This window comes from Schistocerca nitens, chromosome 6, assembly GCF_023898315.1.
Source record: "Schistocerca nitens isolate TAMUIC-IGC-003100 chromosome 6, iqSchNite1.1, whole genome shotgun sequence".
Lineage (NCBI taxonomy): Eukaryota > Metazoa > Arthropoda > Insecta > Orthoptera > Acrididae > Schistocerca > Schistocerca nitens.
Genome location: NC_064619.1, coordinates 378471376 through 378483849, shown reverse-complemented (window position 1 = coordinate 378483849; position 12474 = coordinate 378471376). Strand labels below are relative to the sequence as shown.

The window sequence follows — 12474 nt, the reverse complement described above, 5'->3', positions numbered from 1 at the left end:
AGCTAATGTGAGCATAATTTCGTACTTTCCTTCTTCCACTATCTTCTCGCATTTCCCTTTCATCCATTTTTCTAGTGCATGTTCTGTTTCTCTTCATAATTCATTATACAGTTTCCCATTCATCATTTTTCCTCCTCTGTTCTCAACATTCTTCCATTTTCTTTGCTCTTTCATCTTTTTCAACACATTTTCAGTTACTTGTACTACCCTGATGGTTTTTTTTAGAGTTTCTGTTTCCTACAATTTCTTTTGCATTTATTGTAAGACTTACAGGAATTATCAATTTCAGCTAGTAACCATTGCCAGAATTTGTCTTACACAGTAACTCTGCACATTTATACAGTGACTGCTTAAGCTATTTCTACCACGGAGAAACAAAACTAGCCTGAACATTATAAAATGGAGAGTCAGGTCTATTTTTAAAATGCACTATTCCCTAAAAGGCAGAACTGGCCCTTTTGAGAAACTGCAATGCCAAACAGCATGTGTTGTTGCAACCTTCAGCGGAGAAATAGTTTGATGCAGCCCTGCGTGTCTGCATAACTATTTCCATTAAGCCTTGTGTCCCTCTAAACTTTAATTCTCCTTCCAAATTTCGCCTTTATTTACTTTACAACTTGCTCAATGTACAGACTAAGTATACATATGAAAATGATAATTGGCCTTTCATGATTTGAAGTTAAGTAGAAGAATTCCAACATTCCACTTAATTAAACTGCATATATAGTTTGTTACCAGAATGAGATTTTCACTCTGCAGTGGAGAGTGCTCTGATATGAAACTTCCTGGCAGATAAAACTGTGTGCTGGACCAAGACTCGAACTCGGGACCTTTACCTTTCGTGGGCAAGTGCTTTACCACCTGAGCTACCCAAGAACAATTCACAACCCATCCCATCTCCTTAAAATACCACCTTTTTGCAGTTTCTTCAGATTTAATCTACAGTTCATAACCAATAAATTGTGGTCAGAGTCCACATCTGTTCCTGGATATGTCTTCCAATTTAAAACCTGGTTCCTAAATCTCTGTCTAACCGTTATATAATCTATCTGAAATCTTCCAGGGTCTCCAGGCCTCTTCCACGTATACAACCTTCTTTCATGATTCTTAAACCAAGTGTTAGGTATGATCAAGTTATGCTCTGTGCAAAATTCTACCAAGCGGCTTCCTCTTTCATTCCTCATTCATGGCTAAGCAGGGTTGGCTAGAGGACAAATGTAAAGATGTAGAGGCATATATTACTATGGGATACAGCCTACAGGAAAATTAAAACGACCTTTGGAGAAAAGAGAACTACATGTATGAATATCAAGAGCTCATGTAGAGAACCAGTTCTAAGCAAAGGAGGGAATACGGAAATGTGGAAGGAGTATATAGAGTGTCTATACAAGGGTGATGTACTTGAGGGTAATATCGTGGAAATGGAAGAGGATGTAGATGAAGATGAAATGGGAGATATGATACTGTGTGAGGAATTTGGCAGAGCACTGAAACATCGGAGTCAAAACAAGGCCCCAGGAGTAGGAAACATTCCATTAGAAATACTGATAGCCTTGGAGAGTCAACCATGACAAAACTCTGCCATCTGGTGAGGAAGATGTATGAGTCATGCGAAATACCCTCAGACATGAAGAAGAATATAATAATTCCAATCCCAAGGTAAGCAGGTGTTGGCAGGTGTGAAAATTACCGAGCTATCAGTTTAATAAGTCATGGCTGCAAAATACTGACACGAATTCCATACAGACAAATGGAAAAACTGGTAGAAGCCAACCTCGGGACAGATCAGTTTGGATTCTGTAGAAATGTTGGAACACGCGAGGCAATACTGACCCTACAACTTATCTAATCTATCTAATGAAGTCACCCAGATTGAACCATTACAGTACCCACATGCCCTATAGAAGCAGTTATTTGCATGTGTTTATTGTTGTGCAGTTTAATATTAAACAAAACAGAAATAAGGAGGTCTTATATGCTTTTGTTTTCCATTTCCTTGCAGCCAAAGAATGATGATACTGTTCGGGCAGTAAGAGTTAATGTGATTGAAGCTGAAGAGGAAGAAGAAGAGGAGGAAGAAGAAGAAGAAGAAGAAGAAGAAGAAGAGGAGGAGGAAGAGGAGGCAGAGGCAGAAGAAGGGAAAGATGACAGGGTAGAGGAAGTAGTGGTGCAACGGAATGAAGGTAAATTTTTGATACAGTAATTTTCAATTGTATATTAAGAAAAGAAATAAATCATCTTCAGGATGCTAACAAATCATATGCAAAGGAAATAGTATGTATTCAGCCAGTTTAACTGTACAGGTGTGTGTGTGTGTGTGTGTGTGTGTGTGTGTGTGTGTGTGTGTGAGCGAGCGAGCGTGCGTGCGTGCGTGTGTGTGCACGCGCCCTCTAGCTTGAAAAAGAAGATTTCATCCGAAAAATAGCAAGCAAAGTTATGTCTCGTTTGCATACCTGTCAATTACTCAGTACCTCTACTACCCAGTGAGTTGTTCCTTTTCTTAATATTTAGTGATACCTTGATTTGTGAGTTTCTCTCACTGTGGTGCAAAATGGGCATGAAAGTCTGCATCAGAAGACATTTGACACAAAAAGGGAAAGAAGGAAGGTTTTAGGCAGAGGTAGAATATGAAAAAGAAATAGCAGAGGGTGCAAATGACTCTCTGCTGATCAAGGAGAGTGTCCATGCAGTGCTTATCCAAAGCTGAATGAAGCCCAAGAGCTCCAAATGCCATAGTGGTTATTCAGAGTGTTCTCAGAACATTGTTGCATCTGTATGTACAAAACTGCTTTAGTTGTAGTCATAACATTTTCCTATCCGTTTATCTGGGAATGACTGCACTGAATTGACATAGACAATAATTTTCAGCCAACCCAGATATTGTAGAGAGTTTCGGAGAGAACTGTAGGGAATAGTTGACAAGAACAGGGGAAAAATACAGTAGAAGAAGAATTGGGTAGCTTTGAGAGATGAAATAGTGAAGGCAGCAGAGAATCAAGTAGGCAAAAAGATGAGGGCTAGCAAAAATCCTTGTGTAACAGAAGAGATATTGAATTTAATTGATGAAAGGAGAAAACATAAAAATGCAGTAATGAAGCAGGTGAAAAGGAATACAAACGTCTCAAAAATGAGATCGATAGGAAGTGCAAAATGACTAAGCAGGGATAGCTAGAAGACAAATGCAAGGGTGTAGAGGCATATATCACTAGGGGTAAGATAGATACTGCTTACAGGCAAATTAAAGAGACCTTTGGAGAAAAGAGAACCACCATATGAATATCTAGAGCTGAGATGGAAAACCGGTTTTAAGCAAAGAAGGAAAAATAGAAAGGTGGAAGGAGTATATAGAGGGTCTACACAAGTGCAAGTTACTTGAGGGCAACATATTGGAAATGGAAGAGGAGGTAGATGGAGATGAAATGGGAGATATGACACTGAGTGAAGAATTTGACAGAACACTGAAAGATCCAAGTGGAAATAAGGCCTTGGGAGTAGACAACATTCCATTAGAACTACTGATAGCCTTGGGAGAGCCAGCAATGACAAAACTTTGCCATCTGGTGAGCAAGATGTATGAGACAGGTGAAATACCCTCATACTTCAAGACAAGTACAATAATTCCAATTCCAAAGAAAGCAGATGTGAAAATGATCAAACTATCAGCTTAATAAGTAACAGTTGCAAAATACTAACATGAATTCCTTACAGACAAATAGAAAAACTGGTAGAAGCTGACCTTGGAAAAGATTAGTTCGGATTCCATAGAAATGTAGAAACACATGAGGCAATACTTACCCTATGACTTCTCTTAGAAGGTAGATTAAGGAAAGGTAAACCTACGTTTCTAGCAATTATAGGCTTAGAGGAAGCTTTTGACTATGTTGACCATAATACTCTCTTTCAAATTCTAAAGGTGACAGGGGTAAAACACAGGGAGCGAAAGGCTATTTACAATTTGTACAGAAACCAGATGGCAAGTATAAGAATGAGGGACTTGAAAGGGATGCAGTAGTTGAGAAGGGAGTGAGACACAGGGTTGTAGCCTATCCTTGATGTTATCCAGTCTGTATATTGAGCAATCAGTAAAGGAAAGAATTAAAATCTATGGAGAAGAAAAAAAACTTTTAGGTTTGCTGATGATGATGTAATTCTGTCAGAGCCAGTAAAGGACCTGGAAGAGCAGCTGAATGGAATGGACAGTATCTTTAAAGGTGGATATGAGATGAACATCAACGAAAGCAAGACAAGGATAATGGAATGTAGTCAAATTAAATCAGGTGATGCTGGAGGTATTAGATTAGGAAATGAGACACTTATAGCAGTAAACGAGTTTTGTTATTTGGGGAGCAAAATAACGGGTGATGGTCGGAGTAGAGAGGATATAAAATGTAGACTGGCTTTGGCAAGGAAACTGTTTCAGACAAAGAGAAATTTGTTAACATTGAGTATAGATTTAAGTGTCATGAATTCCTTTCTAAAAGTATTTGTATGGAACTTAGCCATGTATAGAAGTGAAAAATGGATGATAAACAGTCTAGACAAGAAGAGAGCAGAAGCTTTCAAAATGTGCTGCTACAGAAAAATGCTGAAGATTAGATGCATAGATCACGTAACTAATGAGGAAGTACTGAACAGAATTGGGGAGAAGAGGAATTTGTGGCACAACTTGACTAGAAAAAGGGATCGGCCAGTAGGACATGTTATTAAGGGATCACCAATTTAGTACTGGAGGGAAGAATGGAGGGTAAAAGTCATAAAGGCAGACCAAGAGATGGATACACTAAGCAGATTCAGAAGGACGTAGGTTGCAGTAGTTACTCAGAGATGAAGAAGCTTGCACTGGTTAGAGTAGCATGGACAGCTGCATCAAACCAGTCTCTGGACTGAAGACCACAACAACAACAAGGACTTACAAATATTATTTAAATTTAAGCAAACTGCTTTTACTTGACCATGGCTTCGGTTTTGACAGCCAGAGGAGTGAACTAAGCAGGGATGATGCTACAATGTAAGTATCACTTGAAGAGCCCATGGAAGAAACTGCCTAAGTTACATTTTGTACATATTTTGGGAGAGGAAATTTGAACTTTCAAGGGGGGGGGGGGGGGGGGACATTCCAATCGAGGGTAACCAACATAATTATAATGTCTTAATTTAATGGTTGTAGAGGAACTAAATTAAAAAAAATAACAATTGAAATTATGTGATTAGAAAGGCAAAACATGCAGAGAAATTACATTGTTGCCATGAAAAGATCGTGGTATATCCATCACTGTGTTAGGCTTTTGTCTCGTCTTTGGGTTGTCTAGCTTTGGAGGTTTCTTTTTCTTAGTCTTGGATTTTGGTTCATTATGTGGTAGATTGGCAGTGATCACAAATCTGTTTAAACTCTTGGAAGGTCTGCATATTTCTCATAAGATATTGGCAGGAACTCTGAAAATATACCCTTAGAAATAGTTATTTGCAAAAATTTCTTGATTTACCTTACAAAAAGTTTCTTGTTACAAAACACATACTATTATATACTTGATAAGTCCATAACAATTTGTTAGGACCCTAGTGTTGATTGGCGTGACATCTATTTGTAGACTACCTAACGTTCCAGATCTACTAGCTTCCAGGTTCCATCGTAAGTAGCCCTGTATTCGAGCAGCTTTTCCTGCTTCAAAACCAGGGCTTCTCTGAGCGGTCTTTTCTTGAAAGAACACTTAGGTTTGTAACACGCTGTTAGAAAGGTTGTCCGATCTCATACAATTTCTTGTTAAGCAGGAATGACTTTGTAAGACCTTGGCTTCACCTTTGCAGTTTCAAAAGCATTAACTCAGTCTTTTGGTAACTCTGCTGTAGTTTTCTTTTTCTCAAACCAAAGTTGAATTTGCTTTTAAATATTTTCCGATATGTCTCATTTGTAACAGACGTTAAGAATATTTTCCTTCATATAATTCAAGGCATTTTGTTATTGATAGTTCTTCTTCTGGAAGGTAAATTCTGTTTGTCTTTTCCATGCTGCAGTGGCTTTTTCTTCCCTTAAACGCACCTGTGTGGTTTATAAAGGCTGCTTCCTTTTCGTTGAATTGTTTCCAAGGCTGTTTATCATGCATGCATATTTTGTCTGGGAGATTCTAGTATCCTTCAGAAAGCCTTTTGGCAACAAGAATTTCATTCTCGGTATCATTTCATTTGATTAGTAGTATATAATGGAAAGATTTCTGTTTCCGTTGTATTGTAAGAATCAAATGAAATAATAACTTGAATAAAATTTTGGTTTATGTAGGAAGATAGATCATTCCAGTTACCTAAGAAATTAAAGCTCTTCTCATTCATGGGGTTTGATTTATATGAAAAACTTCAACAATGGGCATTTACAGTCACTGCCTAACTCGTGACACATTCTCCTGAGGTCTCTACAAACATTACCAATTCTTTTCTCTTTAGCTGATTGATTAACTGGTGGCTTCTCACATTCATCTTGTGATGATCCACACATTTTAAAGACCCTAAGAAGACCACACTATAATTACACTTCAAATTAAACAACATTACTCTAAGGCAAAACACGGAGTAAGAAACTCAACTGGTGATGTTAGCATTCACAAGCCAACTGCTCGAACACATGTAATGCAAACAGTGAAACCTTGGACTTGCCTCATTCTTTCTGTGGGAAGACAGACTTAGAACATTCTTTCCATTACCACTGTAGTGAAGCCTTATGTATCTCAGTGACTTATCACAATATTTAAAAATCATTTTAACTGCTTTGTAGTACCAATGGCTGGCCATCAGAACATGCCATAAACTCATTTCTGAATTAAATGGATTTACCTCATTTTCTCCACGGTGCCCTCAATTAATAAAAAAACATTTAGAAAATGAAAACAGAAAATGATTCCTAAATGGTGATTACACTAGCTGTTGGAAAAGTGCCTATAAAAGAAAACTAAAAATGGGGAGATATTTAGATTAGAGAATCTACTATAGGGAATTTAGGAAAATGAAAAGTTATATTAAAAAAGGATGACAGTATCATAAGTGAGGTTGAGTGTAGGTGATGGCACAAAAATTACGGAAATCTATTCGTGCACCATGCGCTAGTTACAGATTTGAAGCAAAATTGCTGTACCAAACAATGGACAATATTTTGATTTTTTGCTAGCCCGGTTGCAAAATAACTTCAGATGTATGTCTTATTTTTCATTCACACAAGGCATTTTTGAAAAATATCAAGCACAAAACAAGTTTTTTTTCCCAACTTTATTAAAACAATTACTTTTAGAAAATTTGGATAAAATAAATACATAGAACTAGTTTCAGAATGGTGGTATCTTAATAGATAACTTGCACTGTTCTGTAACATTATCATGACCATTCATTGGTACCTTGAGTAAATGTTTTTGCAGCAAACAGAGGCTACGCTACTTGGAAATGAGTCAGGTGCTGATAAGTTCTCATGAGTATATGTAGCCAGAAATCTGGGGAATTTATGATCAGGAAAGTAGTATGAGATAGTTTCTTTACCCTCCACATGCAGACAATCATGTCATTCACCAATCTGGATGGATTACAGTGCTACTAGGAATTCTATAAAGTGGTCCAGGTCTCATCTCTTTAACAGGAAAGAAAGATTTCAATAGGAAAAAGTTCCATGTTAAGATATAAGTCCTCATTCAACTGCAAACTTGTTGCATAAAGTATCCCATCTTGTGGCTCTCACATTTTGTTCTGTGTATTTATGACCTTTCGGCACCTATATTACAAGACGCTACTACTACTACTACTACTACTACTACTACTAGTATGCTAAGTTTGGGTTTTTTGTAGATGACACAAATGCCACAAAAATTGGAAACTTAGTATAATTTTAAAAAGAGATTTTAATAAAGTGTTACCCTAAAATACCTCAAATAAAGGCAACCACCCACCTATAGCTGACTGATGTGTGGCACATAGAAACACACAACAGAAAATTATTTATACTAGCTTTTAAACTTTTAAGCTTTCTCTAATCAAAGTAAGCACATTCACAAGCACAACCACACAGATACTCGCACACACATGCTTGTGGCGATGACAGGACTGACTGTTGATTATCGATAGTAGATGCCTGGGCAAATTGAGGCAGTCAGGTGGAAGGAAAGGACACTTGAAACAAGGTGTTGGTGTTGGTGTAGTATGATGTAAGCCTTTTCCACAGATGGCTCAGCAACTTCACAGTAAGACTTATGGAGTTCATGGGGTAGAGCATATGAGAGATGGTGAGAGTGAGGAGTGAAGAAGGGAAAAATGGAGGGAGGAAAGAACAGGAAGGTGGAGATGAGGAGGAGACAGGAATGGAAGAAACAAAGGGAGGGGGTGGAAAAGGGGGGAGAGGAGGAGAGGGCAAGGATGGAGTGAAAGAGAGAGGCTGGAGAGGAAGGGTGGGGCAGAGAGCAGGGAGAGTGGTTGGGGGGGGGGGGGGGAGAGAGAGAGAGAGAGAGAGAGAGAGAGAGAGAGAGAGGGAGGGAGAGAGAGAGAATACCCACTGGGAAGGGGGGGGGGGGTCAGTGAGAAGGAAGTACATGACTGGATGGGAAAGGAGGAGTTTGAAATGATTTAATGAGATATTTTGTAGATGAATCATTGTCATTAGAAGTTGAAAACACTTACTATTTGCAGTACCGAATCTGCTGCAGAATTCCACCCAATTTATACATAAAATATGAGGAGATGTAGATAGAAAAGACTGGCACTGTGAGACCCTTCATATGATGGCTTGATAAATTCAAGGAGCATGCCACAGAACGGCAAACAGAAATGACTAAGCAAATATTTATTTGGAATGCAATTGTTGCCATTCAAAGGCAATATGAAATAATAAACTGAAATACTTTGCTTGCTTATATACCAGAATATAGTATAGAATAATATTTTGGAAAAACTCATCAGCCCAGGCTTAAGTTTTCTGAAATGAAAAATTTGTAATGCAAACAATAGTTTCTTTACTGTGGGTGGGTGGGAATTGTGCATGTGCTGTATATTTCTGGTGAAGGCCTGGTTGGCCGAAAGCTCACTTTGACAGTCTTTTTGTTGTGCGTATCAGTAACTGAACATCTCCACTATATAGTGAGTAGCAACCATCCTTTTCATAATATTGTTACATTCCATCCTGGATTTTCCATTGTTAAATGAAATTTATTGTAGATGATAGCTGCATTGATTGAACTGCTCAGTTCTCAGAATCAGCACTGGATATTAGAACAAGAGATATAATGTCTTTAAATCACTTGCTTTGGTCCAGGAAATTATCCACTGTTCAGGAATACAGCATTCATCTTTTTCTTAGCAGAATCAGTTGACATATATGTTATAATATCACATAATGGCAATTCATTGTAATATTTGATTTCCACAATAATATGATCTTCGTGATTAAGCCCTAGGAACATCTTAAAAATGTTGTTTTCCTAGGGCTACAGTAGCTTAGAAATTATCTAGTGGGCTTAAATGTTCAAACATTTAAATAACAGTCACATGATGGTTGAAGAAGGTAAACATACATTTATAGTATTTGTAGATTTACAAAAGCTTTTGACATTGTTGACTGAACTACAATCTTTGGCATTTTGTAGATAGCAGGTATAAAATACAGGGAGTGGATGATTATTTAAAGTTTGTACAGAAACCGGGATGCAGATACAAGTGGTGAAGGACATGAAAGGGAATCCATAATTAGGAAGGGAGTGGGCCAGGGTTTTAGCCTCTCCCAGATGTTATTCAATCTGTACTTTGAGCAAACTGTGGTTGGAAACTAGGAGAAATTTGAAAAGGAAGTTAAATTTCAGGAAGAAGAAATAAAAAATTTAAGGTATGCTGTTGAAGTTGTAATTCTATGACAGAGAGCAAAGGACTTGGAAGAGCAGTTGAACGGAATGGATAATGTTTCAAAAACGGAATAGAAGATGAACATTAACTAAAGTAAAACAAGGGCAATGAAATGTAGTTGAACTGAATCAGGTGATCCCAAGGGAATTACATTAGAAACTGAGACACTAAATGTAGTAGATGGGCTTTCCCACTTTGGCAGCAAACTAACTGATGATGGCTGAAGTAGAATGCAGACTGGCAGTGGCAAGAAAATAATTTTTGAAAAAGAGGAAATTGTTAACATTTCATGTCAATTTAAGTGTTAGGAAGTCTCTTCTGAAGGTATTTATCTGGAAATAACCTCATATAGAAGTGAAACATTGACAATAAGCAGTTCAGGTAAAAAAAGAATAGAAGCTTTTGAAATGTGATGCTATAGACGAATGCTTAAGATTAGATGAGTAGATCAAATAACAACTGAGAAAATACTGGTTTGAATTGGGGAAAAAAGAAATGTATGGCCCAACTTGGCTAGAAGAATGGATCAGTTGACAGGATACTTTCTGAGGCATTGAGGAATTTTCAGTTTGGTATTGGAGGGAGACCAAGACTTGAGTACAGTAAGCAGATTCAAATGGATGTAGATTGCGGTAGTTATAGTGGATGGAGAGGCTTGCACAGGGTACTCTTGCATGGGGATCTGCATCAAACCCATATTTGGACTGAGACCACAACATCTAAAGTACTCAGTAACTGGTTTATCTTATTTTCACTCAGATAAACATTGTTGAACCAAGTGTTAATTTCCTCATGTAGTACTTATCTTCTTAGATTTCTGAAGAGACACTATCCCTTATTTTTGTCTGTATTATACCTACAATCATTTTCACAAGTGTGTGGTTGGGACAAAGATTTTTGGACTGATAGGATCCATTACATTGTACTGGACGACAAATGTTTCACATGAGTGCCCCGAGGAAACATAATCAGAGCGGCCAATTTTCTCATTATAAATAAATGATTTACCAAAGACCATCAGCAACAGATAGAGATTGTACACTGAATGATGCTATACTTCCAGTCTTCTAAATGCAGTCAACTTAACCATTTGGCCATGTGGCCAGACTCAAACTTGCCAACATATGTAAAGGAGACATTGGCGAAATACAACAGAAAGAACAAAAAGAAATAAGAAAAATTTTAAGTCTCAAATACAGACTAAGAGCAAAAAAGTGTACTAACATTTGTTTGGTTATGATAAAATGCAGACTAATATTCTATTGGCATTTCAAAAGAAAGAAAATCACCAGATTAGTGAGACAGTTTGTAGAATTGTGTGAAACTTTTAGAAAGGTTAAAATCGAGATGGTGAAATGGATTGCAATAGTAAAAGACCTGAAAAATCAGGGATAACACAAAATAAAATAGAAGATAAAAAAAATTACACAGATACTAGACTGTTAACCAGACAGAAAAACTTAAGGAGACTGGAACCACTGAATGTGGAGATTGAGAGAGTTCATTATGAAAAATCAAAGTAATATGAGCACAAAGAAAGCCTAAGAGGAAAACTGGAAATGTCCTTTGGTGCCTGTTGGACCATGCAGAGTGCAACAAACCTTATTAGTACAGGAGAACCTCCTGTTTTTGTGGTGGGAAACCATAGAAGTGAATATCATTGATAGTAGAAGTTAGAATCAAGCCTGGAAGCGTGCTCCTCTAGCCTAATGGTAGACATAACTACTTGTGTAAAGCAGGAAATCTAGGTTAAGTCCTGGTCTGCCCCAAAGTTTCATGAATCACAGCATATTCATTATATTGTAGGGTCAGCATTTCTGAATGATTTTCACTGATATCATGATGTTACATCATGACATCTTTATTGGTTTCATGCCTGCTGATCCATTCATTCATTTTAGCATTAATTCAATTTATTACTATTTTAGTTATTTTCTTCTTTTTCATTAGAATATTATTTATTTTTGTGTATCTGACATATTCCACATCCTTGAGGATTCCACTATGGATAAAACAAAGTATTTAATATAAAAACTTTCCTCTGATGATAACACTATCCCTCACCACCTTTTATTCTTCCAGCAGTGTTTGTGGAATGTTTGTTTCTGCTATTTCACACAAAACATGCTGACATCCACATATCCTCGGATATTGATACTACCACTCATCAGAGAAGGCTGCAGTCCAATGTCAGTGTTAAGTTCAGAGTCCCATGCAGAGCAGTGTTTGCTTACTGATTATCTGACCATCCCTGGTTCATTCAGATGGTTAGTTGTTGTAGTACAGCATGTTGGTCAGTCTTTTTGCAGTATCATAGTCAAGATCCACCTTAGATGTCAGTAACACATGGAGCTCCACAGTTTCCACGGTGGTTATACACAATGCTACTGTTTATTTGCCCTCAGTACACACTTTTTCACACAATGCAGTTCTTATAAAAATTTGATTCAATAGGGTATGTATTTTTATGAAAACATAACAAATGCTGCAAATATTTACTCCTTGTACTGGAGTACTAGTTCTGATCAGATGGGACAAGGAAGTACTAGTACCAAATGACATTAAGATGATATCATGGGAAAACTAAAATTACTGATCATTAGGAAAAAATTAATA

General features: G+C 37.3%; 1 protein-coding gene across 8 annotated transcripts in view; it reads left to right on the top strand.

The window, feature by feature from the left end:
• LOC126262309 (FK506-binding protein 5) overlaps window positions 1-12474 on the top strand; it is a 202809-nt gene that overhangs the window by 140330 nt on the left and 50005 nt on the right. For all 8 annotated transcript variants that reach the window (XM_049958861.1, XM_049958854.1, XM_049958857.1 and 5 more), the window contains one exon: window positions 2003-2183. In XM_049958861.1, the coding sequence (XP_049814818.1) occupies window positions 2003-2183 (181 nt within the window). The remainder of the gene's footprint in view (window positions 1-2002; window positions 2184-12474) is intronic.